The 27047-nt window shown below is 51.6% G+C and overlaps 8 protein-coding genes across 8 annotated transcripts; 3 read left to right on the forward strand and 5 right to left on the reverse strand.

Annotated features, from left to right (window-relative positions):
• Positions 1 to 242: 242 nt before the first annotated feature.
• BO85DRAFT_479340 (rhomboid family protein) lies at positions 243 to 1760 on the reverse strand (the record flags this gene model as incomplete). Its single annotated transcript, XM_025662946.1, has 1 exon — positions 243 to 1760. Exon 1 carries the CDS (start codon positions 1419 to 1421, stop codon positions 243 to 245), a length of 1179 nt encoding a protein of 392 aa, XP_025513793.1. The 5' UTR covers positions 1422 to 1760.
• A 2505-nt stretch (positions 1761 to 4265) lies between these two features.
• BO85DRAFT_489866 (WD40 repeat domain-containing protein) lies at positions 4266 to 6511 on the forward strand (the record flags this gene model as incomplete). The annotated part of the gene is made up of 5 exons (XM_025663630.1): positions 4266 to 4315; positions 4423 to 4439; positions 4510 to 4658; positions 4753 to 6429; positions 6485 to 6511. The coding sequence occupies 5 exons, from the start codon at positions 4266 to 4268 to the stop codon at positions 6509 to 6511; spliced, it is 1920 nt and encodes a 639-aa protein (XP_025513794.1).
• Positions 6512 to 6941: 430 nt separating this feature from the next.
• On the reverse strand, positions 6942 to 8302 carry BO85DRAFT_68456 (uncharacterized protein). Its single transcript, XM_025665589.1, has 3 exons — positions 8296 to 8302; positions 7522 to 8230; positions 6942 to 7453 (listed from the first exon to the last, which is right to left on the reverse strand). The coding sequence occupies exons 2-3, from the start codon at positions 8064 to 8066 to the stop codon at positions 7129 to 7131; spliced, it is 870 nt and encodes a 289-aa protein (XP_025513795.1). The 5' UTR covers positions 8067 to 8230; positions 8296 to 8302; the 3' UTR covers positions 6942 to 7128.
• Positions 8303 to 8988: 686 nt separating this feature from the next.
• On the forward strand, positions 8989 to 10821 carry trpE (anthranilate synthase TRP2; the record flags this gene model as incomplete). Its single annotated transcript, XM_025661749.1, has 4 exons — positions 8989 to 9000; positions 9124 to 9272; positions 9322 to 9422; positions 9500 to 10821. The coding sequence occupies 4 exons, from the start codon at positions 8989 to 8991 to the stop codon at positions 10819 to 10821; spliced, it is 1584 nt and encodes a 527-aa protein (XP_025513796.1).
• A 1444-nt stretch (positions 10822 to 12265) lies between these two features.
• BO85DRAFT_68495 (epsin) lies at positions 12266 to 14814 on the forward strand. The gene is made up of 4 exons (XM_025665590.1): positions 12266 to 12753; positions 12904 to 12973; positions 13045 to 13265; positions 13337 to 14814. The coding sequence occupies exons 1-4, from the start codon at positions 12681 to 12683 to the stop codon at positions 14683 to 14685; spliced, it is 1713 nt and encodes a 570-aa protein (XP_025513797.1). The 5' UTR covers positions 12266 to 12680; the 3' UTR covers positions 14686 to 14814.
• A 1296-nt stretch (positions 14815 to 16110) lies between these two features.
• BO85DRAFT_401082 (putative AAA family ATPase) lies at positions 16111 to 19227 on the reverse strand. The gene is made up of 3 exons (XM_025657147.1): positions 18908 to 19227; positions 16744 to 18787; positions 16111 to 16674 (listed from the first exon to the last, which is right to left on the reverse strand). Exons 1-3 carry the CDS (start codon positions 18995 to 18997, stop codon positions 16454 to 16456), a joined length of 2355 nt encoding a protein of 784 aa, XP_025513798.1. The 5' UTR covers positions 18998 to 19227; the 3' UTR covers positions 16111 to 16453.
• Positions 19228 to 19987: 760 nt separating this feature from the next.
• mrsA (putative mitochondrial carrier protein) lies at positions 19988 to 22238 on the reverse strand. The gene is made up of 8 exons (XM_025665591.1): positions 22051 to 22238; positions 21778 to 21847; positions 21668 to 21703; positions 21419 to 21551; positions 21254 to 21346; positions 21138 to 21194; positions 20625 to 21069; positions 19988 to 20535 (listed from the first exon to the last, which is right to left on the reverse strand). The coding sequence occupies exons 1-8, from the start codon at positions 22086 to 22088 to the stop codon at positions 20484 to 20486; spliced, it is 924 nt and encodes a 307-aa protein (XP_025513799.1). The 5' UTR covers positions 22089 to 22238; the 3' UTR covers positions 19988 to 20483.
• Positions 22239 to 24733: 2495 nt separating this feature from the next.
• BO85DRAFT_376046 (RING finger protein) lies at positions 24734 to 26747 on the reverse strand (the record flags this gene model as incomplete). Its single annotated transcript, XM_025656205.1, has 4 exons — positions 24734 to 24762; positions 24818 to 25704; positions 25757 to 26285; positions 26360 to 26747. Coding segments are annotated over 4 exons (1833 nt in total), but the record flags the coding sequence as incomplete, so codon positions are not given.
• Between the last annotated feature and the right edge of the window lie 300 nt (positions 26748 to 27047).

Consider the following 27047-nt stretch of genomic DNA (forward strand, 5'->3'; position numbering starts at 1 on the left):
CATCATTGTGGAAAGGAAAAAAGGTAGAAGACATTTTGTACAGTGTAGGCCAACAAGCCCCGCCCCATGTCACACACTTGCACTTGCTGGGAAGACCTCACTTCCTTGCAAAAGAAAATCCAAGGTTGGTATATGACAAACTGAACAGCAGAAACACTTTACGTTGCAATTGTTCCTTTGCTTTCTATCCCAAACAACCGACCAAACTCCATGAAACCATGCTTTGTAGAGTTGCTGCAGCTTCACGCATGGTCGGGGGTATAGCTGGTTTCTCCCAACATACTCTGGCCCGCTGAGACTCTGGGTGTCGGAGTCTGAGTATGGCTGGATCCTTGCTGATTCGCTGCAGACGTCGCTGGCTGCACCCTTCCTGCTGCTGCTGCTTGAAGCCTCTGGTCGAGAGCCTTGAGTGCTAAAGCACGTCTGCGCTCCGCTTCTTCCCGCTTCGCCATTGCCCGTCCGTTGCGATGGTTGGAAAGAAGACTGGGAAGACCTGCCTCGCCCCGTGCCAGAACTTGCTGGTTACCCGAGGCAATGTCTTCCTCGGAGAAAGGTGTACAGATCCTGACGGCGACCAGCAGAGCATAAACTTGATCGGATAGAAAGGCGATTGGTGGCTGAAGCACGTCCGGGAAGAGGCATGCAAACGCAAAAGTCTCGCTGGCATCACCCTTGATGCCTAGCCCATCGGTCGATGTGCCGGTAAGATCAGGCTGGCGTTTGAAGAAGCGAAGGTAGGTCCAACTGGTCGAGAGGCCGAGCCAGGCAAGAATCGCTGCGACATGCGTGCCAAAGACAACCCCGCTGATCGTGTTCAGGAACAAAAACAGAGCGGGAAAGTGCTTCACCCGCATTTTGACCAAGCCTTTGAAGATAGTCACCGTATGCTCAGGGACAAGTTGTTTGAAGGCAACCAGGAAGGATGCTTGAATCGAGATACCGCCGCATATCTGCGTGAGGCTTGAAGTCGGTGAGTCAGTAGGGAAAGCGCAAGATGTTGTGCATTCGTCATGAGAGAACAAGGCGTACCCGCTGCTGGAGCCGCTCCTGAGGGCAGCTCCTAGAATATAGAGCGGAACAATCGCCACGTTCGGGATGACGGCGATGGCTAGGATGAACTTCGCGAACTCCCGGGATCCCCATGCGCGCTCCAGGTATTTTCCGCCATAAAAGAGAGTGGCCGCGTTCAAAAGCACGGTGAAGATGTTCTGCTCCACAAATGTCGCAGTAAGGAGGGTCCACGGATAGAAAAGAAATTGTGAAGGAACGAGTGTCAAATAGGGTATAATCGGGGTGATGGCGGGTGCGCCGGGCGTGGTGTCAAGTTGCCGCCATCGGGCGATATTATACAGCAAGGAGAGGGTGAGAAGGCTGATAAGACAAATGCGGGTCGCTGGAGGGATATTGACTCGAGGCGCCATGGTGTCAGAGGACGCTCTTGCGGCTATTAAACCGCAGGCTGTTGACAGAGCCCAACGGGGGTTGGGGGAAAGGAAGTGTGGGAAGGAGAAGTGAAATGCATCCAGACCAGATGATCCGTACTACGAGCTGGACTTGCTGGTGACTAGTCGCTCGGGGGCGGCGTTGGGGGGAGTTCCATTTTCGGACAAGCCTGCAAGGACGGATCGCGTCTCTCTGATTGGATACCTTGCATGGCATCCGCAAGGCCGCCATTCATGCCTCCGCCGTGGCATTTGTTATTATTGAAAGGCAACAATGCATCCAGTCATTAGGAAACATGGATGACCAGCGGTTGTCTGCCACCACTGGATTTGTTGCGAAAAATAAGTTGGCGTTGAAGTTTTTGTGTGTGGGACAGGATCTGCTGACAGACACCAGTCGCATCGACAATTGATCATTTAACTTTCATATTTAAGCCTACTACGAATCAGCCTGGCATGAACTGATAACGAGTCGAATAACTATCGACGCCATTTCCGCTCAATAAGCTTCCGGGTCTCCTCAATAATCCCTTCTCAGGTCTCACACTGGCTATTGTGGAAGTCTTCTAGAGAATGCATGACAAAAAGAACCCGTGTCAGGGGAGGAATTGAGATTAAACCGATCGCATGGGTCACGTGTGGCTCAAGCGCTGGGGTGTGGCTCAGCCCAAGGGAGATTTACAGTGATGTCCTAGTTACCCACCCGCCAGACTTTCTAAGTGGACCGACCACTGAAGAAAGAGCGAAGACAGTGCAGCTAAGGTAAGCAAGCTTAGACTGCTTAGCACCGAGAGTCGTACGGGGGAGACCTTCACAGCAACCTTTCTGCCGGCGGGGGGAATGGATTCCAGCCCACAATCATCAATGCATGCATGTACAGAACTCCAGAAGGATGTACAACTGATCGGCATTCCTAGCAGACGGGTGAACTGCCCCCAGATTTAGATCCAGGCTATCAGCTGGCAGGAGAAAAATTGAATCTGGGCATGAAGCAGACCACTAACTCAGATAGTCTGTGTTAAGACTGCATTTGGGGGATCTGATCCCTCAAATTTTGTTATATTCTCCGAAAGTCAGTGAAATTATCGCCCTTCAACCAAGTATCATGACTTTAGGTAGTCTTTAATTCTGCAGATGAACAAGGTAAGAACTAAAGCGACATCATCTGTAGGTACCATCTCAGTAGGTACATGACCGACATCCTGCCTAAGGTATCTAGCTGGTCACGATCAGCGAAGGGAAAATCAAAAATTAAAAATCAAAAATAAAAATAAAAAAAATGGTGGAAAAGGGAAAAAAAAAGGCCACGAAAAATGCGCAAAATGCACAGAAATCCTGCGAACGACAAAGGGAAAGGGCCAATCGAACCATGAAAGGGCCGGTGCCGGCTAACCGGAAGAGGATAAGCGTCGAGGCCGATCGGGAGGCCGTCAGAAGGACCGAATGGAGCAGTTGGACCAGTTGGGATGGACCAGGGGCCCCAAAGTGGGTTGGAGGGCAGCTGCACGCTAGCCGTGGCCTAGACGCCACAACGAGTCAAGCCCACCCCCCGAAAAAGTCCCAGGCCCAAATGCCCACTCCCGGTGCGTTCAGCGTCTGAAACAGCGTCCCAGAGCCGCGCCTGGAGAAGTTCCAGCTCTGAATTTTTCTTTTCTTTTTTGCTCTTTTTTTACCCTTGGCCTGGTTGGGCGTGGTTGGACCCGTAACTCTTGACTAAACCTTTAGATGGACTTCACAGCGGCGTGGAAACTGTCTTGTCTTGTCGTGACTGTGAGGGTCGAAACTGTCGAGTGTCGAAAAAAAGTGCCAGTCGACCAAGTACCTACGTACCTTTACGTACCTGCTAACCTAGCCTAATTAACTAGTTAGTGTTAACACTTTTGACTGACACTGACTAACTAACCTACCTCACCTTGTTCTTCTTGACCCCTACCACCTCCACGATCCTACGACGTACCTTACCTGGTCTGGTCTGTCCGAACTACCTTTGGCACTAACTAACGGGAGTTCCTCATACGCTTCCCTGGGGTCATCGGCCGGTCGTGTCTTGTCTGGCTTGTCTGTCGGTCCCATAACTCTCTTTCTCCATCATTTCGTTTCATTCACCCGCTCCGGATCTGAACTGCTTCTCTTTCTTCCCTTTCTCTTCTTCCTCCCCCGTCTATCCGTCCATCCGCCTTCTTCCACTCCCCGAAGGTTCTGGTGTTGCTTCCCTCCGGCCTTTGCAGTTCGCTAGCGGGTCTGCTATCTTTAAGCCACACGTTGGTGTCGATTTCCTCCCGTCCCGATATTATTCGCTCTTCACTCCCTCCCTCTCTTCCATTCTCCCTTCAATTTGTCCCTCTGTCTCAAAGAACAGTCTTTCGTGTTCCTTTCACCAGATTTCACCAACCCCGTCCAGCAACAAGGCGCATGTAGAATGTGCTTTTGTGACTGGTCCTCGGTTTAGTTTTTCTCACGCCTAATCCGCCAGCCTGCGTTTTTCGTGTTTTACTCACATCCGCCCTTCCCCAAGTACCGTCTGAACTGAACGTCTCCCTTGAACAGCCTTGGCTGCATCTTACCCTCGGACCCTCCCCTCTCGTCCAGAGACCTCCTGTCTCTCATTCGGGTTCTGTTTGAGAGGGAAACTGTCAGAAGAGTTTTCTTCCTCATTGAAACCTTTGGTGCGCTCGACTTGGCAGCATCTCGGACCATTGTACCCTCCAGTCCCTGCCTTGCAGTAATCCCCGCCTTAGTCCTTTGCTACCTTTCACGGAGAAAGCCTTTCGTTTTGGGCATGCTAGCGGACCCTCCACCTTACTAGCTGTCATACATGTAACAATGGCACAACCCGATCTCACATCGCATCACGTCAATTACCTAATATGGAGGTATGTATCAGAGTCCCTTTGCAACCTCGTTCTGCCGTAACACGTACCTACCATGCTGCGTCATTGGGTTCCTCGACCGTGTGTATGCATTGCTAACCTCCATATAGGTATCTTCAAGAGTCAGGTAATATTCTTTCCCTATAATTTGGTGCTTATCCTTTCTTCACGGGAAAAGCAAACTAACTTTCCCACAGGGCATGGCGAGGCTGCACTCACCTTACAGCGCGCGTGGAATCGTGACCCGCAGAGTTTGCCGTTCGCCCCATACATCAAAACTCATGCTCTGGTATCCCTGGTACAAAAGGGCCTGCAGTATCATGAACTAGAGCATTCGCTCGACAGGGTATGATATTCATTGATATTTATGCTACGCGCCTCAAGATTTCTCGAGTAACATGCATACACAAAAAAAGCATAAGAACTAATAAAATGAATAGGATGGAAATCCTACGGCCTTCACATCGTCTGACTACTTTTTCGGGCCTACGCCGCTGGAACCCGAAACTGAAAAGGGTCAAAGTGGCCCCGGAGAGGCAGGCGTTGGCACAGACCAGGCGCCTGTCTCGCCTACAAGCAAAGTTCCGCGAGATGGCGGCGTGATTAACGGTCACTTGACGGCCGAGGCGGCGGCGGCGGCGGCACCCCAAGCACCAACAGCACCAGCATCAGCACCACCTCAAGCTCCCGCCGGCGTGAAGAAGCCGCACAAGAGCGGAGAGACCAACGGTGATGAAACTCCCATGGAAATTGACACTAATGGAGTAACGACTGAAAATAAGTCCGAGGTAGTCGATGAGTTGCCTCCAAAAGCCGACATGGAGGTGGACGGTGACGGAGATGTGAGCATGGGCGGCCGACCGGATTCGCAGGACCAGGAACCAGAACCAGCACCAGTACCAGCACCGGTGGCGCCGACCTTCACGTTAACCACCGGCCACAGCGTTGGCGTCCAGATCACCCCCGCCAAGGCCGCCGACCTTGGGCCCAACACCGCCATCCTCGATCTGGCTAGTGATGATCACGTGACTCGCACCCTCTGGCGCCCTCGGGACCCTACTACCGTCGTGGCCGCCGGTGATACTTTCTGCAGCCTGTGGAGGCTGTCTTCATCCTCGGATCCGGTACAGGAGAAACTCGTAGCGAACAAGGGGGATAGCACCTGTGTTTCGGCAGTCGCCTGGGACCCATTGGGCCAGAAGCTGGCCGTCGCGACCTACAATGACATGAGGGGCTCCATCACCATGTATGACGTCTCTGGAAATGCGGTCGATCTTCTTCCCGAAGTACCGCGGATGATTACTGGGTTGCACTGGGCGGAAAGCGGGTCCCATTTGATTGTGGTTGCCTCGGACAGCCGAATCTCTGAGCTAGCGCTCTGGGACGACTCATTACGACCGGACGAATTCCCATCGCCTCAGGTTATCGAGGGATCAATCTTTGACCTTTGTTGGTTGGGCTCCAACCAGGCTTTTGCTTGTGGTAACGGAACGGTCTATCAATGCGATGTCGATTCGAGTATCCACATCGCCAAGACGTTCTCATCTGGCGACCCTGACCAGCCTTGGTCATTCATCCGCTGTGCGAATGCCGGCTCTTCACCCGTGGCGGTAACTGCATCTTCCGCCAATGCTACATTATGGGTGCCTACCCATGACATGCGCCATGAGGGTGCCCATGAAGGCGACATTACGGCCATCGAGCTGAAGCCCAATATGGAACAGCAGCAACAACCAGAAACAGCACAAACCATCGTTTTGGCCACTTCCTCCACCGACGACACAGTCAAGGTATGGCATTTGGAGCTGGAGTCCAAACAGTTCAAGTGTATCCACCGATTGTTCCTCGGTCCGTCGGCACCCGCTCTCGCTAGCACTTTCTCTCCCGACGGATACGCCCTTGCTGCTGCCAGTAAAGAGAGTTTGTTCATCTGGAATGCACAGCGAGGAGGCACTGCGTTGGCCACATGGAAAGTGCCGGGTCCCGGCGAGCAGAAAAAGGAGGAAGAGTCTAGTCCCATGGTGAATGGACACAATGGCACTGCGGAGTCGGTGCCGGATCGCAGTCTAGCGTGGGATACCGATGGCAAAAAGCTTGCTTTCGGCTATGGAAACCAGGTATGTCGTCCTGACCGTTACGTGTGAAATATTGTCACTGATTATCGTTAAATAGCTGGCCATCGTAAATTTGCAGCGCTGATTCTTACGAGACGTGCGAGCCGGCTGCGTTACGAACTTTTACTTCTCGATAGTACATTAAGAAAATGGTAAATACAGCCATTCGATACACATTTGACGTTATTATTTTCGCGACGAAGGCAGGCCGGACCATCCCTAGCCGGGTGCTGCACACTTAGCGTCGGCACCTCTGCTAGCGCTCGTCTCTCCGCTCCCGGTTCTCGGCAGGCCCCGACGTGCCATGATGTGGGAGCGTGTTCAGACATCCTTGTCACTCCAGAGATCCTTCAATCTACTTTCAGTACCATAATCTCTAGTTCTACCCCCATGATTTTGGATTAGACCATACTAAACGGCGCAGCTTGGGTCTTCAGGAAAAACGCGGTGGTGGTTGGCAACTCTACATGGTTACGGTGGCTACATTGACTTCTTTCTCTTTGCCTCTTTACTTTCTTGCACTGTACCATTTCTTCTTGGACAGATCGATCAGTGATCGCCCTAAGCTCGGTCTTCAGGCGAATGATTCAGCAGCCTTCTCATCCGCTGCGGTGTGGGATGATACGCTTGATACCCAATCACAATATCTCATTCCCGCCTTCGTCGTCTTTCTCGACCAGCGTCCCATTCCTGCCGAACAGTTCATACGTATTTTGCCCGTGTCTTCTGTCTTTCTTCCCTTCTCAAAGTGCGATTCTGCTCTCGGATGCGAAAAACCTCCTCGACGTCCTTCCATCCTCGCATCCATGCCGTTATTCCCTCAAACAGGGCTTCGCCGTCGCCCTCGACCTCTTCGACTTTGCATTTCGTCCATCTTCGTTGGCCATTTCGCCGTGAGGCAGCACTCTGTTTCTTAGCGGCAATCAATAGGCGCTGTTTGTGCCATTCATCCACCCAACTCTCGAGCCCTCGTATCGTGCCTTGGATCGCTTCCCGCTCAGCGGTGTCTTCGAGAATGTCTGTATTTCTTTAATTACAGGATATGTTAGCGATCATGGCAACAGCATAAACCGACAAGTCCCTGGGGTTCCTCACAGTTCGTGAATTTCATCATCCAGTTCGCCGATCTTCCGGGCTAGTATTTCGCGTTCTCGTGTGAGCAACTCATATATCTCGGAGGACTCCTTGCGACGACGGTCGAATTCCTCTCTGAGTGTCGTAACCTCTCTTAAGATATCCTTGAGAGGAGGGTGTGACATCTCTTCGAGCGAAGCGACAGAATTGCCCAAATCTTGGGAGTCGGTCGTGGAGATGGAAGCGATGGAGTTGGACTGTCGGGAATGGCTCATAGGACGGCATCGGGCGAGCTCTTGCGTCAAGGCTGGGCGTGGGTCCAGCAGGGATTCGAGGGTCTCGAGACAGTGGTGAAGGGTCATGGAGTCGGATTTGGAGGTCGGATTGAAGTGGGATGCCAGATGGGCTAGTCTTGTGAGACGCGCGGAGACGGGAGCGGCGGTGTCGTTGGAGTCGAGGATATGGGAGGCATAGTCGGGGTCCGTGAGCGCCATGTCCCAGATCTGGCCCGCTACCGAGGAAGGAGGGGATAACTCATCGTAATGAGATGGAGGCGGGTGTTCCATGGTTGGCTAGGGTTAGGACCATGTAATCTAATGATTTGATTGTTTCTCAGAAAGAGGTTCAGTAAATACAGGCGTGCGTGATGAAAAGGGCAGTAGTCGGTAGCAAGGAGGGATGTCGGGCTGCAGCCAGGCTGCACGGGCTGCAGGAATATACGTGTCTTGCGCTGTCAGTATGAACGATGAGATGGGGTAGCTTTCTGTTTATAGGTCCAGGTGCAGAACAACTCACTCGAGTGCGGTCAGTTATGATCTGGCTGTGATGTTGTTGTGTTCGAGAGACTGAAGAGGGGACAATCAGCCAGCCGCGGGCGACGGGGATTACTTTCCACAGCAACCGGGGCGACGATGACAGGGATTGGAAGAGCAAAGAAGGAACAGGCAGATCCCAGCTGAAGAGCACGTGCGCCCTCAGATCTCCCACAAAGATGATCTCGATTCCCGATGGGTAGCAAACACAAACACTGCCACCTGCAATAAAGATACGTCGGCAGGCTTCCTTCTGGGAGAGAGAGAGAGAAAAAGACGGTCAAACCGGTCTATTCGATCAACCTTCGATAACCATTCCTCCATCCACGCTAGCCCGCTTTGGGTTCCCAGAAGTCGAATTGGCCAACAATTTGCCGCCTGCCATTTGGACCTCGACGACTTGTCATCCTTCCTTCAAGAGATAGTCAGTCCTGTTGGTTATCTCTGCCGATTTGCAACTGCTCATATCGCCCAATAAATTGTGGAGCTGCGACGGTATCTACTATCTAGTAGTTGTTTGATTAAATCCTCCCCAATTTACTCCGTCCCCAGTCAGCACCGCAAATACTCCGATCCTCCGGCTTCCCGAACTTAGCCTCTTTTTATTTCTCAATCAAATCCCCCCTCCTTCTCCTCCCCGCACAAGTCGAATTCCATCGCTCTCGGACTCGCAAAGATGGCGCCACCTGTGAGTGCCTCTTCCTTTTGTTTTACAGGCAATCACTGTTTCACTCTTGCCTCTCGACGAAGTCCCCCCGCGGAGGGTCGTTTGATATGATACTGATTCCATGTCCCCATGTGACTCACGCAGATTACCGTCGTGCCGTCCCTCGAGACCGCCAGCGAAGTTATCGCCCAGTCGAAAAATGCGCAATTTCCTCCTAACCTCCTTCCGTTGACTACGTCGATTCCGGCCGACCTGTTGACCCCCACATTGGCTTATCTGAAGATCGCGGAGAAGTGAGTGGCGCTCGGCAAGAATGGCCACATGGCTTGCGGGCAAGCACAGTTGCGCTAACGTGGTCGGCTTGTCCAGATCTAAATTGTCCTTCCTCTACGAGAGTGCTGCGACGACCGAGACTATTGGCAGATACAGTTTCGTCGGTGCTGGTATGCAGCAATGTCCCTCGATGCTATAGTGTGGCGGGGTAGTCTGATAGACTGACGATTTCTGTGCCTCCGTCTAGGTCCCCGCAAAATCATCAAAACCGGTCCCGGTCATGGCCCCGAGTGCGACCCCATGCCCATCCTGGAGCAGGAACTCTCCGGTTTTCGGGTTGCGACGGTGCCTGGCTTGACACTGCCCCCGCTCACTGGTGGTGCCATTGGATACGTGGGATATGACTGCGTGCGGTACTTCGAGCCCAAGACGGCTCGGCCGATGAAGGATATCCTCCAAATCCCGGAGTCGCTTTTCATGCTGTTCAATACGATTGTCGCCTTCGATCACTTCTTCCAGGTCGTCAAGGTCATCACATACATTTCCATTCCCGACAACGACTCGGAACTAGAGTCCGTCTACCGCCAAGGACAAGAGGTGCTCCAGCGGACCATTGACGTCCTCCTTCGACCAGACTACGCTCTTCCGCCCCAAGGCCCGATCATTCAAAACCAGGAATACACATCCAACATCGGACGGGAAGGATACGAGCGCCATGTCACTCGGCTCAAGGAGCACATCTCCAAGGGTGACATTTTCCAGACTGTGCCGTCGCAGCGGTTGTCCCGGCCGACGTCGCTCCATCCCTTCAACCTCTTCCGTCATCTGCGCACGGTCAATCCGTCTCCGTATCTCTTCTACATCGACTGCGAAGACTTCCAGCTGGTAGGAGCCAGTCCCGAGCTGCTGGTCAAGGAGGAGAAGGGACGGATCATCACGCACCCGATTGCGGGCACGGTGAAGCGGGGGAAGACGCCCGAGGAGGATGCGGCACTGGCCAACGAGCTGACCAGCAGCATCAAGGACCGGGCGGAACACGTGATGCTGGTGGACCTGGCGCGCAACGATGTGAACCGGGTGTGCGACCCGATCACGACGCAGGTGGACCGGTTGATGGTGGTGGAGAAGTTTTCGCACGTGCAGCATCTGGTGTCGCAGGTGTCGGGCATCCTGCGTCCGGAGAAGACGCGGTTCGATGCGTTCCGGTCGATCTTCCCGGCGGGCACGGTGTCAGGAGCGCCCAAGGTGCGGGCGATGCAGCTGATTGCGGAGCTGGAGGCCGAGAAGCGCGGAGTGTATGCGGGAGCGGTTGGCTACTTCGGGTATAACATCGCCAGCGCGGATGGCCAGACGGAGATGCCGGGGGCGATGGATACGTGCATTGCGCTGCGGACGATGATGGTGAAGAACGGGGTGGCCTACCTGCAGGCGGGCGGCGGCATTGTGTTCGACTCGGACCCGTACGACGAGTACGTGGAGACGTTGAACAAGCTGGGGGCGAACATTGCATGCATCAAGGGGGCGGAGGCGAAGTATTTGAGTCTGGAAGAGGAGAGTCGCCGTGCGTAGATGATGCCATTTGGTTGCCTTGTATTTCCTTCTTGCCCATTTTTATTTTCCATTTTTCTGAGGCTTATATTTCCATTCATCTTTTATGTTCTACGATTCCAGGGTTTTGCATGTGTCAGGAATACCTGATAGATTATGAATTTGAGAGCATCCGACCGTACTACTTCTTGAGTGATAAAGTCTCTAGCCGGTGGAGAGTAAATAGTAGTATGAAGGTAGTAGTAGATATGAATTTAAAGATTAGAACAATGGGGTTTGATCAAGCCCCGACGGAACACGACGGACTGCCAATCCTGCTGCCTGGACGCATCCCCGGGAATTACATGGAAATACGAGATCGATACTATCTAGATAGACCAGTAGATTGTCAAAAAAGAGTTGAGCCCGGGAGGGGGGGAGGGGGAGTCCAGTTCAATTTCATTCCTTGCTTTGAGGAAGATTCTGGATGAATCATCAGTTAGTACTTTGCAGGGCAGCAAGGGTTTGCTGGTCAGGAACGTGTTTTGGGGGGAAGAGAGGGGACTGCTGCAGTGACCCGGCCGATGACGTCGGTGGATACTTCCTACTATTTATATAATACCCAGATGAATTTATTATTATTCTAGGTTTTGACAGTAGTATGTGCTGATTAACCCACGGCATATACTGTAAGAATAATTCGGACTGTAGAGGCAAAAGTAATAAATAATATTATAAGCACCGCCCCAGAACCAAGTGGCAAGAATCTGTATAATGTATGTAGTAGGATTTGTCCGGAAGGCGAGGAAGGAACTAAACAGATGGTGTCATTTTGAAGAAATTCTGCCATGGTCTGATTGATACTTGACTACTTTTGTAACTGTCTCCATCCTTTCCCTCGTCGTGGACCCTTTTTTTGACTTTTCCCTCCCTTCTTCTAGTTCGCTAGAGTCCATACATTGTATTGTAGTGCCTGATCAATACCCACGCCCTCAATTATCTCTCTCCTACTCTCCATCCCTTATTTCTCTCCCCCCGGATTTCGATTTCCATTTTCGAGATTGTCAAATATCCAATTTGAGTTCTCCAACCCTTTATGAACCCTCCTGGAAACGAATTGGGCAGAGGGAAATAAAAAGTAAAACGGTCGTGGTTTGGATAAACTTTGGCTGGTTTGAGGCTTGCGTCGTCATCTCCCGGTGTAAGTGCCCACCAAAACTGACTCTTACAATCAACATCAATCCCTCTACTCTCTTTCTCCATCCATTCGAACAGTCTTCTTGTAACCCTCTCCATTCTCATCCCGTCCCCATCCTCTATCTCTCTCTCTCTCTCTCTCTCTCCATTCCCTCCTTTTCCCGTTGTGCAAGCGATCATCATCCATCTCTCTTGCCCCCTGTTTTTCTGTTAATTAAAAACTAGTTAGGTTACTGGTGTGCATCCGGCTTACATACTCCGCCGGAGTTCCTCTTCAGTTCAGCCACTCGCCAGACTCCCCCGACCTTAACGCCTTAAACAGCCACCAACTGACTGACTGTTACTACTACTACTCTCTCTCTCTCTCTCTTTCACCTTAACCTCCTCCTCATCCTCCTTCACCTCTACTACCTACTGCTATTACTTCTCGCTCCCCATCATCCTCCCCACTTTCACCCGCGCGATAAGGAGAGACGGGCTGGCTCTGCTCCCATCGCACTTACCTCCCCAAATCTCTCTCTTTTCCCCCTCCCCAGTCATCGCCCGTGTGTCGCGCGTTCCCGTCCACTTCCACCCCCCGCGAAGGGATTGAGATCCGAGTCCGTCATTGCGAGGCTCCAGTTCCCGCCGTTACAACCTCCATCCCCCACGCCACATACACCACCTACAATCAACCTCACCCCCCTATCCACCTACTCGCCACAATGTCCAAAGTCGTGCGCAGTGTCAAGAACGTGACCAAAGGTTATTCCTCCGTCCAGGTCAAAGTTCGAAATGGTACGTTTCCGTCTGTTCCTTCATTCCGGGGTTTCTGGGGGTCCCTTCGCAATCGGGCATCATGCTACGGTGTCGGTCGGGACGGTATCCCTGACAAATGGTCGGATCTGACATTCGGACTCCGCTAACATGTGAATTCGTTTCGTACAGCCACAAGTAATGACCCCTGGGGTCCTACGGGGACCGAAATGGCAGAGATTGCTGCCTTGACGTTCAGCAGGTAGGCCACTTACTCCCCGCCATTGGCTCCCGTGGTCCTCGACCAAAGCTGATGCCGGTGTAATCATCTAGCCCGACCGATTTCTACGAGATCATGGATATGCTGGACAAGCGCTTGAACGACAAGGGCAAGAACTGGCGCCACGTACTCAAGTCATTGAAGGTCCTCGATTACTGTCTACACGAAGGTTCCGAGTTGGTCGTCACCTGGGCCCGAAAGAACGTCTACATCATCAAGACGTTGCGCGAGTTCCAATACGTTGATGAGGATGGTCGAGATGTTGGTCAAAATGGTAGGCTCCCCCTAATTCGTGGTTTTGCTTTTCCCCGGATTCCGGGTGGTGGCTAACTCGTCCCTGGGCAGTCCGTGTTGCCGCCAAGGAACTTACATCCCTCATTATGGACGAAGATAGACTGCGCAGTGAGCGCTCCGACCGCAAGTTGTGGAAGTCCCGTGTGAGCGGACTCGATGACCAAGGCTATGGGCAGGAACCGCCGCGCCGTGAGCGGCGCGAGCGTCGCCGTGCGACCAACGATGACGAGGATGCCGAGTATCGGTTGGCCATTGAGGCAAGCAAGTACGAAGCCGAGGAGGAACGCAAGCGCCGCGCCAAGGAGGCTGGCGCCGAGGATGACGAGGACCTGGCTCGGGCGATCAAGCTCAGCAAGGAAGAGGAAGAGCTGCGCAAGCGCGAGCTGGAGGAGAGCAATGCGCAGTCGCTCTTTGACGACACTCCTGTGCCGACTGCCCAGGCACAGCCCACTGGCTACAACCAGGGCTATCAGCAGCAGAACGCCGTCGACTGGTTCGGCAACCCCATCAATCCTCAACAACCCCTGACCACGGGCTACCTGAACAACCAATATGCGCAGCCCACTGGGTTCCAGGGACAGATGACGGGTATGCCCAACGGATACGCCAATGGATTCCAGGGCCAACCCTCCGCATTCGATCAGAACCCCTATGGACAGCAGCAACAGCAGAACTTCCTGCAGCCGCAAGCAACGCTACAACCGCAACACACTGCCTTCAATACCAACAACCCTTGGGGCGCTCCCGGCAGCACCGACTTCTTCTCCCAGCAGCAACAGCAACAGCCGCAGCAGCAGCACCAACAGTTCCAGAATCAGCAACCGCAGGACAACTTCCTGTCGACCGGCACCAACAACCCATGGGCCACTAACCAGCAATCGGCGGACGCGCTGAAGCCCATGCCCACTGGATCCAACAACCCATTTGCGCAGCGTACGCAGCAGCAGTTCCAGCCCAAGCCCGCACAGACTGGACCTCCGTCCTTGAACACGCTGGCCGAGGAGCGAGCCACCACTTCGTTCAACCCAATCGCCAACTTCCAGTCCCCACAGAACCTTGCACCGCCACAGCAGAGCTTCGGACCTCCGAAGAGCACACCTCCGCAAATGCAAGATCCGCACCGCGCCCAGCTCAATGCGCTGCTGGCGTCCGGCGAAGGCCAGGACACGTTTGGCAACACTGGCGATCTGCGTATTCCGGCGCAGCACACCGCTCCTGGTACATTTGTCAACTCCGCTGGTCAGGGATTGGATCGGTTACGGGCGACACGCACCGGCAACAACCCATTCTTCGGCCAGCAGCCGCAGCAGACGGGCTTTGCACAGCCAGCCAACAACCCTTGGGGCGGACAACAGGCGTACCATCAACCTCAACAGGGTGGCAGTTTGATAGACCTGTAGAAAGAGGTGATGATACGCGGTTGGGAGAGAGGTTCGTGATGGTTTTTTGAGATATCTAGCCTGATTCAGGCTTGGGTTTTTATGTTTTTTATCATTTCATTTCTTGCTAGCTGCAGTTGTAGGAGTTGAATCCGGATACCAATTTTCTTGTTTTTGATGCATGTCTCGACCTCTGTTACAGATGGTTGCCACGCTGGTCTCCCAGAGGCATTTCTTCCACCTACGAAGCACCCCCGTGTCTCGCTCTCGAGATCACCATGCAAACCAACCAACCAATCTCTACCTCGCACTTATCATTCCCTTTGTCCATCCGTGACCGCTTATCACCACGCACGCTGATTCATCTATATGTCTGTCCTCTGCCTTCACCTCTATACACGGAATTCTATATACCCTGTTCTTTTCTTTTTCTTCCCACGAATGACTCTGATCTTGAGTTTTATTTCTCTCATTCTCGCCCTCCTTTTGATGTCTCCTACTTCTACTTCTTTTACTCTCTCTTCACATTTCATACGATATCGTCTTTTTAGTCCTCTCTATTCTGGTAGATACTTTTTTTTTTTATCTAATCTATGTTAGGCTAGGTTAGCATAGCTTAGGTTAGATTTCAAATGGATATATAAATTATGATGGAAATTCTCTATTTAGTACTAGTACAGTAGTAGTCATTCGGTCTATCACCATGTCTTCAATACATAGAAGTGATCAAGTAGTTAGTTAATCAACAACTATCCATTCAAATGTTTGTCTGTCTAGATTCAAGACGATGGATGCATTACAATACAGTAGTAGTAGTAGTAGTTGTTGTTGTTGTTGTTGTTGTTGTTGTTGTTGTTGTTGTTGTACCAGTAACTTCTAATAGGAGGAGTAATAATAATAATATATAACTAGTAACTACTTGGTAAGTAGTAAGTAGCTTCCATCTTCTCACTCAGATCATTGGGAACTAGTACTATGAAATCAATAGCAGTAGCAGTAGCAGTATATATTTACAAGGAGTTAGTACTAAATAAATTAGTAGTTGGCTAGTACTACTACATATCTAACTAATACACTTTAATGTTGGGAATAATAAGTATGAAGCATTGGTTATATTCATATTGTTGTATGGATAGGTTGATCAGTTTTACGTTTCCTTTCGTTCAATTGGCACGTAATATTATACATAACAGATCATATGAATTGAGTGGTGATGTATACTCTCTCTCTCTCTCTCTCTCTCTCTACTTAAGTTAGCAGCAGATTAGTAGGTGATGTTACATCCCTGTGTTACACTATCTACATCATTTCCCCCCTCTCTCCTCTTTGATACTTGGTACCAGATGAGAAGAGGGGAAAAGATGATGATGAAACATTACTTCAGTTACAATTCCGTAGGCTACCGATTGGTTGCATTGCATTGCATTGCATTGAGGTTGAAAATTTGATTCTTGAATTTGATTTCTGATTCAGATGAAACGCTGACACATCCCACACACGCAAACATACACACACGCGCCCCTTACCAATGACCTAACCTAACCTAACCTAACCTACCCAATACCTATAAGCAATGCATTCATTCCCAAGAGAAGAAAAACAAACACACCATCCGAACCAAAGAAAAAAAAGATCATATCATACCCGTACCATACCGTATCGTTATCCAACATGAGACATAAACCTACCCCTGTCCTGGCACACCATGTATCCAATTGCAGCCGGTTACGCCAGACAAATGACGAGCAAAATAAAAGCCGTGACATAAAGGCTAGAACAGCCAAAAAGATTATCCTCCCCGCTCTCCAAACTGTCTAGCCCATTCTTCGTATTCTTGTAACCCTTCCCTGCTCACACTAGGACGGATAGAGAGTAAGCTCGCCTGGAAGTCCTGAAACCGTATTGGCCGGATCTGGTCCATAGGGGTGTGCAGGAGCGCTTCGCCTAGGTTACGGAGAGGACCCATGGCTGCGTCTTTGGCGAGGGCGGTCATGTCGGAGCCTGAAAAGCCTGTTCATATAGCTGTTAGTTTCTGTATCCATTGTATACATGTAGGGGGGAGTTGCAGATGTTGCCTACCTTCAGTGACTTGAACCAAAACTTCGATATCCTCGTCGGAAAGTTCATGGACCTGGTGACTGAGTAATTTCCGTAACTGTTGCTCGCGAACATCGTGCTCCGGGAGAGGTATGTATTGTCGACGCACGAATCGACGACGCGCAGCTTCGTCAATATCCCAGGGCATGTTTGTGGCCGCGAGGACGAGCACGCGGCTGGCGTCGCCGATTTTCTTGTCCTTTTGCTCGCGACCGGCGGCTGCACGCTGCAGGTCAGACCATTGGATGAGAAATTCCGTCTTCGATCGCCGGGAGGCTTCGTTCTCAGTTCCTGATGACCGGGCGGAGAGCAACGAGTCGATCTCGTCGACGAAGATGATGGATGGAGCGAGGGCCTTGGCGAGTCCGAATAGAGCACGTACGAGCTTCTCGCTCTCGCCATGCCATTTGGAAGTCAGTGTCGATGCGGAGACGGAGAAGAAAGTCGACTTGGATTCCGTAGCGACTGCGCGCGCCAGCATCGTCTTGCCTGTGCCTGGAGGCCCAAATAGAAGCATGCCGCGGGCAGGCTCACGTAGACCGGAGAAGAGATCAGGCCGGAGGAATGGGTAGACCACGGCTTCTTTCAGCGCCTTTTTCGCGCCATCTAGACCTGCTATATCGTCCCAATGAACTTCATCGCCGCGGACTACTATATCGTTCAGAATCTGTCGAGCAGCAGTGACGTCTACCCCCTTGGGAAGCCTGTTCAATATATCCAGATACATATCGTCTTCATCTACCTCTGCATCTTCCTCGTCTGGCTCGGTAGACTTGGGGCCGAGCGATTCTGGGTCACTCGACGGTGGCGTTATGGTCCGCTTGAGCTGTGGTGTTGGTCGGACCGGACTGTTGCCCGATAACGCCATACGATCTAAACCTGGAACCAATGCATCCTCTGTAGATGATGTGGGGGCGAGGCGGGGACGCGATGTTGACTTGGTCGGTGGCCGGCTTAAGCGCTCCGTGGGCTCAACAGAGCGTCGGGGGGAAGATGAAGTGGGATTGGCCGACCTCAATGCTACCGGCTTGGGCTTCACAGATGGCTTCGGCGGAGGCTGCGAACGAACGGCGTCTTTCGCATCAGGTCCTGCGGAGGCGGACTGCGAACGAGCAGACGCCCGCAACTGACTCTCCGCAGTGGGGGTGCGAGACGCGGAGACTGTCGGTGTCGTCGAAGGAGTGCTCGATGCCGACTTCTTCGCAGGCGACCGCCGGACAGGCTGGTCCGACACGCGGGGCTTTCGTCCGGTGCGACGGCTATCTGGATCGTCTGTGGGTGGATTCGATGCTTTCCGCGGGACATGCCCATCTCCAGAATGGGCGCGAAGGGGTGCCGGCTCCCTTCGAAAGCTCGGGTCATTGGAGGCGCTCTGGCGGGAGGAGGCGAGAGCAGCATCGCTGGCGGTCTTGTCGGGCGAAGAGGGAGTGTTGTAGATACTCCCCCAGGCCAGCCCAGCGGCCTGAGAAGCTGCGGCCGGCCGCAGCTCTCTCCGTCGGGAGGGGTCTTTCTTCTTGCCCAATTTCTTGAAATCACTAGTACGCAGGGTGAACGGCATGATCTTCCGGCGCTCGGGACTGGGGGTGCGGGAGTCCGTTTTGCCCGAGGAATGCGACTGGGTGCGCTGAGCGGGGATGGGGATGGGCCGGGACGAAGCCGCGGCGCTTGGTTGAAGATCGCTCCTGATGGAGTCGGAGCTGACGGTGGTGGACGGGGGCGGGCGACCGGGGATAGTGGGGGGTTTGGAGAGATCGGTATATCCGACCGCGGGGACGGTGCCGTCACCAATCCAGCCCGGTGTGGTTCGAGGAGGCGATCGACCGGCGGAATCCTTTCTGCTTTCGCGGAGGGCCTGCAGGAGATCGACCCGCTCGCGGCATTGAAGCTCGAGCTGGCGGATGGACTCTTGAAGGGCACGTTCGGTCTCGTTTTTGGGAGTGTATTTGGAAGGGACACGATAAGCGTTGTGATAGTAGATCGTTTCCAGGGCGGAGCGCCAAGATCTCAAGGCTTCCTCTTCATTTTGCTGTTTTTTGCCGATCGGGACAGGTAAGTATTTAGTGTGGAAGGGAGGAGGGGGTTCTGTGAGAAGGCAAAGGAGGAATGGGGGGGAAGCAGTGGAAGGTAGCATTGAGTAGTCACGAACCTGGCCTTCAAAGTAGACGGCAGTGGAGCACATCAGGTAGCAGTCATCGTAGGTCTTCTGGAGCGAAGACGCCGGCTTGGGGCGCATCATGCATCCAGCGCTGGGGAAAAGGCGGAATGTGCAGGACCCGCCCGCAAGATGAGAGGATAAGGATGAGAATGAAGATGAGGGGGAGAAGAAGAAGAGGAGAAGAGGAAGAGGAGGGAGAGGGGGTGGGAGAAACGAGAGTATGCGATCAATTGAATGACAGGAAGATAGAAACACTCTCAAGCATGGGAGGGAACGTTAAGAAGTAAGAAGTAATAAGTAATGAGGAAAAGAAAAGTGCCAGAAAGAAGCAAGGAAAGAGAAGCAGCAGCAGAACGACAGAATCCGGCGGCGGTTTTGCCCTCCCCAGTTTTCTACGTGACGTCGTTGGTTACCGGCTTTGGCGGCCATGCGGTTTGGCTTGGGAATCGCCCCTCGAGACCCCCCAGAGTCCCTACAACTTCATTTATTCCATTCAAATTCAAAATCATGTCTCACCGTGTCTCGGAAGCTGATTCATGCACAGAAAAAGAGCCATGGACAGGTGTAGATAGATAGATAGATAGATAGTATGGTCATCCCGGTCCTCTATAGCGTACATACAGAAACATCCGCATCCAACCCGACAGATGCGCAAAGTTGTATCCGAACATTAAAAAATTGGGGGCACAAAAAAAGAAAGACGTCCAACCAGAACTACTTATAAAAATGCAAATCGAGGATCAACCAGAAGAAGTGAAAAACATATAGGAAACTCGTCCAGATGTTCCCCTGCATGCCAACGCCAGTAGTAACGCGATTGAAGCACGAATTGAAACATACGCCGGGCCCTTCTTTTTGCTCAGGGCCCAGATCCAAGCACTCAAAACAATAATAACGAACAAGCAGCACTCACCAACATCCCGGGAGGCCTGAATTCATCGTCCATCAAACCCAGCCATCAGCACCCCGTTCATAACAGATAAATACACGTCAGAAGGTTAAGGTTCCCCATTCGGAGTCGGTCAAGGATCCCTCCTCCTTTCCTGGTCCGTTCTCTATTTCGTGATCGCCCGGGCTTGCGTTAATTAAGTAAGTCCGAGAGCCTCGGCAGTTGGCGCAATGCCCCCCGATGAACGAGAACAAGAGCAGACGGGAAAAGAAGAGGAAGGGAGAAAGGAAGAGGAGGTCAAGGAGAAGGGGATGATAGCTGCAGAAAGCTTCAACCCGCCCGTAGATCAGTTGAGCTCATGTCAGCCTGCAGCGCTCGATCGGGTCCGTCCTGCGCACGTGATGCTCGCAAATGACGAAGATTTTGTTTTGTTCTGTTTTTGACTGCTTGTTCAACAAGACTATCTTTTTTCTTTCGTTTCGTTTCTTTTCTTTTTTCTGTTTTGCTTTTGGTCGGGCTTTCTTCCTATTCATGTGACTAATGGTTTCTTGGGGAATGGGTCTTTTTTTTCTTGGATCCGCGGACGAGTCAGGTCGGAACCAGAGGTCAAAAAGGGTCGCTGAGCTGGATTGTGTCGGATTCATGCGATCGGGTCGTTAGCTAAAGCCGTGCTTGCATCTAGCTGTCCACCTGGCCCTTGAAGTAGGCCTTGGCCATCTCATACGAGGTCCTGTAGGATCGCGTCAGCAACCGTTTTCAATGCGCAAGCGTCGGGGGTAATTCTGCAATGGGTCCGTCGGAAGTTGCAAGGAAACTCACCAGCAAATAGCAGTGCTGGGCATGGTAGAAATAATGCGGGGGCGAGCGCCACGCAGGAATCCCTTCCAGCCAAATTGCCGCTTGATAATGGCCGCAGCGTTGAACAGACCCTTGGCTGACCGGATTTCCTCGTTCTGGGCCAGCCCTCGGGTCTGCAGCAGCGTCTTTACAACGTCAAGCGGGGTGGTGATACCGGCGGCGAATGCACCCGCCAGACCTCCCGCCATGCAGTGCGTGAACGGGTCGTAATCCTGCGACGGGTTCATGACCTTGGAGATGGACTCGTAGGCGACAAATTGAGTGGCGGTGAAAGGCACCGTCATGCAAAGCGTAGTGGGATAGGATACGTAGAACGCCTGGAGACCCTCCGCCTTGTAGACGGAGCGGGCGCATTGAAGGATACTCTTGTGTACCGAGCCATGGACCTGCATGCGTTGCTTGATGACTGCTTCAGTTAGCCAACACCCCAGAAACAGACTAAGAAGGATGGAGCGCAAATGGCGCAGTACTCACCATCGAAGGGGTTCATCAAGGCGTCGCTAGCAATGGTTGCGGACGCACCGCTCAGCGCTTGGCATCGTCAGCAATTGCACCAAAATCATCACACAAGCAAAACACCAAAAACCTACCAGCTGCTACCGGGTGGTGCCCATCGTCCACGTTGCCACCGGCCATCTCCTTAACAACCTCGTATGTACCAAAGTAAACGGCATGAGCCGGACCTAGAAATTCACCAGGTCAACATCCCGCCGCGAAAGCACCCACAACGGCGCGCCCGAAAGTGTCGCACTCACCAGCACCAACGATAACACTCGAGACGCCCTTCCATAGCGTCCTCCAGCCTTCAATCCGGTAGATGGTCGAAACCGCATTGGTTAACCCTGTGTAGAGCCCGCCGTTCGAGGGATGCAGGATTTGCATGCGTGTCTGTACGAACCCCACCATTAGCCAACCGCACCCGCAAAGTCCAACACAAGAGATGAAGCAAACAATCTCCAGCACCTCCAACCCATCTCAAACCTCCCCTACAATCATCAACGTACCTTCAGCAAGTCGACCGGATACATAACAGAGTGTTCCTAGAACAACCAAGCACCCATTAGCACAACCACCGGAACCCAGTCACCAATTCACCACGGTGTTTTCCACATACTGCTATTCCTGCAAAAGCGCCAGCCAGCATATTCCGGCCTAAGCCGTAGTTCGAGGGGAGGGCTTCATAGCTATTATCAGATTGATTCGTTAGCTGCGGATTCCAACACCGAAAGCAGATCATTGCCAAATAACGCTCCGGAAAATGCAATAAATCGGACAGCGCAGTCAATCGCAGGAAATATCCGCTGGCGAGATAGTCCCTGCAGATAGCCTTGCGCGAACAAGCGAAATCGCCACGAATACGAAGGAGAAAATAACACGGTCGACATACTCGTATTCCTGCCCGGGAATCTGCTCGGGAGACGCCATGGAGCTTGATTGGTTTGGTATCACAGCTGCTGTCGCTAGAGAAAGAGGCGATGTTATATTCTTCGAAAGAAGAATCGAATATTAGACAGCTCGGGGGGGAGATGGTCGAGCTGGGAGTGTGGAGGTAACTTGGTCGAGGATGGAAATGCCGACGCAGAAAAACGGACTTGCGGAGCGGAGAGGAAGCCGGACTCCGAGAGGAAGAATATCGGGCGGAAGGGGAGGGAGCGAGACGGAGAGGAGGCGAGGAGAGGAGAAAGGTAGGATCAGCCCGATTGCAAGACGGGGAGGGAGAAGTTATTCAATGCCTCAGAGGGAGGGGAGCAGAGGAGAAGAGGTGAGAGGAGGAGAGCAGAGGACGGACTGGCGAAAGATAGGAAATAATAATCTTTCTGGACAGTCGGGAATTTCTTGCTGCTGAAGGTGAACTAAAGGAGCAAAGCAAGTCCCGGGTCATTAATACCGTTCGGAGGTGGTTTCAACCTGTTTCACCGGGCCGAATCCCCGCGTGGATGCAGCTGTTGAAGTGGTATTGAGGATGTATCAGTCAGTATGCACGGCAGTCCCGCCCGGAGCAGCAGTAATTTATTTGTTAGTTAACTTAGTTCAGCTTTCTCTTAACTAAACTACTCCCAAGTAAGTAGTAGATAGTTAGATAGTAGGTAAGATAGTCATAGGGTAAATAGATTGAGGGAGGAACTTTCACCAGTTCGCCCCTTCGGTAAATATAATTTGATGGAGAGATTGATAAAAATCCAGCCTTGCCTCCCTTCCCTTCCTTCCATCCTGATTCCTTGTGTTTTCTAGCCCGCTTCTCCCCAATTTATCCTTATTCGAATTTCCACCCACTATGCCTATCCTCCGCATGATAACTAAACATCATTACTATTATGGAACTTACCTACTAAACGTGTTCCTCGGAACTACCCAAAATTTTCCATCTTTTCTTTTTTTCCCACCTGCATTGCACACACACACACACACAGACTGACTATCTACCTGCTGAATCAGCATCCCCGACCTAGACTGCCTCAGACAACTTACCTTACTAACGAACCTCCAAAGTACCTAGGCAAAACTAACTACGACAGATCCGATGACGGAGCCCCATCTCCATAATTCAACCGACTACTCCGAAGTACTCTTGAATAATGAATAATGAATACTTTTTCGCCCCGATGCCAGGCATCCATCCTTCCAGCATAAAAAATCCCAATAAAATAATTATTACACTTCATTCCCATTACTTAATCTAAATACCTAGGAAAAACCTTTCCTCGGCACGAAGCGAACAGACTATTACTCCATAACTAATTACTCTGTAGATGGGGGATCATGGAAACTAAACTAAGAAAGTAAAGTACGTAGTAACTAAAGCAAAACCGCCGAAGCACGGAGGAATCAATCCCTCAATCAATCAATCAGTCAAAAAACTTCGGCACGGCACACCGCGGCGCCGCATGCCAGCCTGTGCAGATGATCTCTTTTATTTTTTTTATTTTATTTTATTTTTTTCCTTCCTTCCTTTCCTCTTGGGGTGGGCCAGCCAGCGAGCGGGTTTGGCTTATCTGATTGATTAACACACTTTCCACTACTTTTGGATATATTCTAGAATAATGAATTTTCCTTTATTATTTTTTTTTTCTTTGCCACGGGTGTGCTTTTGGGTGCTGGCTCGGGGTTAAGTTCCTTTTCTGGATATCCATTCCTCTCTTCATTATTTTTACTTTTCAAATAGGAAAGTATATGTGCCAGGCTCGGGGTTACTGTAATGCAAAGCCAAGGCTTAAAAGGTTTTGAGACTGAGTAAGTAGAGTACTATCTACTACTTAGGCAGGCTACTGTAGTAGTACGTAGTATCTAGTTGGCGCCGTTGGTTGTTGGGCATTTGGCTTTTGGCATTTGGCGTTTGGCACTACTACTACTTACTAGATAAGTTAAGGTAACTGGCTAGTAAACTAGTATCTAGTGGATCATCGCTGACTGACTGACTGACTGACTGACTGACTGACTTGCTACGTGGGATCAATCAATGTAGGAGGTTGATTCTGTTTACAATTTTCACTTTTTTTTTTATCATTTTCTCCGCCAGTACCGAGATTACCATTCTATGGCTAGTCAAACTAGTTGATGCATAAGCATAGATACCTTGTCAGTTGTAGTAGCTGGTAACTATAATCCTCCGTATAAGGGCATCTACCTACTCGGACATTCTTTCTTCATACAATCTCCCACACAACTTGTCAATTTTAGACACCTACCCACCCGACTCAAGTCTGTTCACGTCATGTGCATGCCTCTCAAATACATCCCTCCCCTCTTCGAGGCGTTGAATATGGAAATGTCAATCTCGGATAGTACTAGTCCCATGACTAATATGTTTCGAAGAAAAATGTGGAAGAAGAAATATATGACAAGTACAGCACAGAAATCGCCCAGAAGTAGTTGATACATACGAATAACGAACCATCCAGGAAAACATCAGGGACGCCGGAGTGAGAGAGAGAGAGAGAGTTGTTTAGATAGATAGAAACCATATGCGCTGTCGTCATGCACGTCGTGAAGCTCGTCCACCGGCTGAGGAAGTAGTGGGGGAGGGTGGCGCCTCAACAGGATGTAAGTTCGATCATTCTATATACTGTAGTCTACCATTCCACGTTGAAGGACCATTCCCCTGGAAATTACATGTCAGTATACAGAAACGTCTCGTGAAATCATAAGGGACATACCGTTTTTCAAGTTCTCTGCAGTATCGCTGAGGAGGATCACCCGGCGCTTGTTACAGTACGCCGTCTTGTCCAAGATGTCGACCTTCAAGTTCGCCAGTTCCGGTACGGGCTTTTCGAACATTTCACTCAGGCTTTCCACCGCCATTTCCAGATCCTTCTGGTTATCCTCGAAGATCTCCGTCAAATTGTTGCGGGCGAGGTAGTAGGCAAAGGCATACGTCCACTTCAGCGTTTGGCGACATTGCTGTAGTGCCTGCGATGCGGTATCGAGGAACTGCACCTCGATCCATGAGAGTCCAGACTGCGACTGCAGGCTCGTCATCTTCTTCTCCGTTTTAAGATACAAATCTTTGTCCAGCTTGGCGGACTGTTCATGGTTGGCATAGCGGTTATAGTAGTGGAGATATCGCTCCAGCGACGCCCGGGATCGCGCCTGCGCACTTCGGGCATCTGATCCAGATTTCTCCTCGTAGCGGTTGCAGTTATACCAGCTAGTGCCGTGTTCAGACCACAGTCCCATGCACATCCAGCAGAATTCGTGCTTGCACTTGCGACACGTCATGTGGTTGCATCCACCATTCTTTTCGATCGTTGAGTGGCATCGGGGACACTCCTTGGTGTTGGCAGAGATCCAGTTCGCCGTCTCGGAATCATCTTCGCACTTCTTGAGCCACATTTTCACCAGCGTGCAGGGTGCTGGCTGGTGGTCATTTAATGTGCACCCAAAGCAGAAATAGTGCCTACAGTCGCACTGTACAGTGGGTACGACACGACGAAGATCACGCTGCTTTATAGGGCAGTCAACCGCGTATTCACAGTTGGGCGCCGGGCACCATTTGAGGTTGTCTTTATCATCGACGTATGTTCGTGTAAGAAGCGCGTGGTATCTGGAAAAAGCATCAGTAACAGGGCAAGTAAAGGGCATGCTGCAATTCTCACCTCTCCTTCAGATCGTTTGTCACCAGAAGACCTAATGACTTCGAGTCCACAATCATATTGCAGCTATCACTCGGGCATTCTATCCTCGCTGCTTCACCCTCCTCCCGAATCTTCTGTCTCAGATAATGGCGATAGCAATCCACACAGAAGCGGTGCCCGCAACGCATGGCATATGTCTCAAGGTCGTCCCCGTCCTCGCAGCAGATGTCGCACACGAACCCTGGTATCACTTCAGTCTTTGGCGTTCCATCAAAGTTGGTGCCGAGGCCTGCCTCCTCCAGCGTCTTCTCGGGATGATCCATGTATGACTCGATCAACTTCTCCCGGTTCCATCGTCCATATCGCAGCAGAATAGCCGACGACTCTGGGGGCAATCCAAGGATCGAGGAGACCTCGTTAATCTGCAAGTTCTGTTCTCGATCGATGTCCTCCGGGCTCAGAACAGTAAACTCAACCTCATAAGGCTTTCGTTTCGTCGCGATGATATCCTTATCTTTCGAGAATCCGCCGTCGAAATCGTCACCGAAGTCTGTACAGTAAGCAAGAGGGATATCGTCAGCATGACCATATAACCAAGAATATGTAGTCAACCCGATCACTAACCTTCCCCAAGACTCTCGACATCACTTCCTTGGGTATCCAGGAAATCATCCGGGCTCGACCCGACACTCATGAAGTCCTCATCCGACTCCATGCTGGTAGACGCCGGAGTATCGATATCCTCCTCCTCCTTCTCCTCCTTCGATCGCACAGGAACCGAAAAGCTACCAGGAGTCGCTAGGGTATAATCGGAGTCAGGGTCCTGAACCGCGGGCTTCTGCTTTTTGCGGGAGGATTGGGCCGAAGAGGAGGTTGCGGTGGCGGCAGGCGAAAGGGCGACGGAAGCCTTGGTGGCGGCTGTTTTGGGTTCGTTATCTACAAGCGTCGCCGCGGCCGCCTTCCTCTTTCTCGTGAGGGGAGGCGTGGTGAAAGCGTTTCTGCCCGTGGCAAGCCGGTATTATGTGCTGACGCGAAAAAAAGGTAGGCCTCGAGATGGGATGTCGAGACCTCTTTTTCTCGAGACAACACACAGCCCGCAGCCTACCGGAAATAGCAGGAACTTTGATGATATGAAAAAAGGGGGAAATACGGAAATACCCTGATGACAATAAGGAAGAAGAAAACAGGGTAGTGGTAGTAGGAACGAGGGGGAACAGGGCAGCACTAGCCCTCAGCCGATCGTTGCGTGGAGAGAGAGCTTAATGATGTTCAATCAACTGCTTGGGCAAAAGGGAGGGGCGGGTTGTGTCAC

Source organism: Aspergillus piperis, assembly GCF_003184755.1.
Source record: "Aspergillus piperis CBS 112811 unplaced genomic scaffold BO85scaffold_14, whole genome shotgun sequence".
Classification (NCBI taxonomy): domain Eukaryota; kingdom Fungi; phylum Ascomycota; class Eurotiomycetes; order Eurotiales; family Aspergillaceae; genus Aspergillus; species Aspergillus piperis.

Excerpts from the sequence above, each read along its gene's own strand:
- BO85DRAFT_68456 (XM_025665589.1), bottom strand. The coding sequence starts at position 8,066 with ATGGAACACCCGCCTCCATCTCATTACGATGAGTTATCCCCTCCTTCC. Across the intron at positions 7,454-7,521 it reads GATGATGAAATTCACGAACT|AAATACAGACATTCTCGAAG; the intron begins GTGAGGAACCCC and ends CTGTAATTAAAG.
- BO85DRAFT_68495 (XM_025665590.1), top strand. The coding sequence starts at position 12,681 with ATGTCCAAAGTCGTGCGCAGTGTCAAGAACGTGACCAAAGGTTATTCC. Across the intron at positions 12,754-12,903 it reads CCAGGTCAAAGTTCGAAATG|CCACAAGTAATGACCCCTGG; the intron begins GTACGTTTCCGT and ends CGTTTCGTACAG. Across the intron at positions 12,974-13,044 it reads GCTGCCTTGACGTTCAGCAG|CCCGACCGATTTCTACGAGA; the intron begins GTAGGCCACTTA and ends GTAATCATCTAG.
- BO85DRAFT_401082 (XM_025657147.1), bottom strand. The coding sequence starts at position 18,997 with ATGATGCGCCCCAAGCCGGCGTCTTCGCTCCAGAAGACCTACGATGAC. Across the intron at positions 18,788-18,907 it reads CCGTCTACTTTGAAGGCCAG|CAAAATGAAGAGGAAGCCTT; the intron begins GTTCGTGACTAC and ends GGCAAAAAACAG. Across the intron at positions 16,675-16,743 it reads TTTGGTTCAAGTCACTGAAG|GCTTTTCAGGCTCCGACATG; the intron begins GTAGGCAACATC and ends CTATATGAACAG.
- mrsA (XM_025665591.1), bottom strand. The coding sequence starts at position 22,088 with ATGGCGTCTCCCGAGCAGATTCCCGGGCAGGAATACGA. Across the intron at positions 21,552-21,667 it reads ATCCGGTCGACTTGCTGAAG|ACACGCATGCAAATCCTGCA; the intron begins GTACGTTGATGA and ends GGGTTCGTACAG. Across the intron at positions 21,195-21,253 it reads GCACCACCCGGTAGCAGCTG|CGCTGAGCGGTGCGTCCGCA; the intron begins GTAGGTTTTTGG and ends GACGATGCCAAG.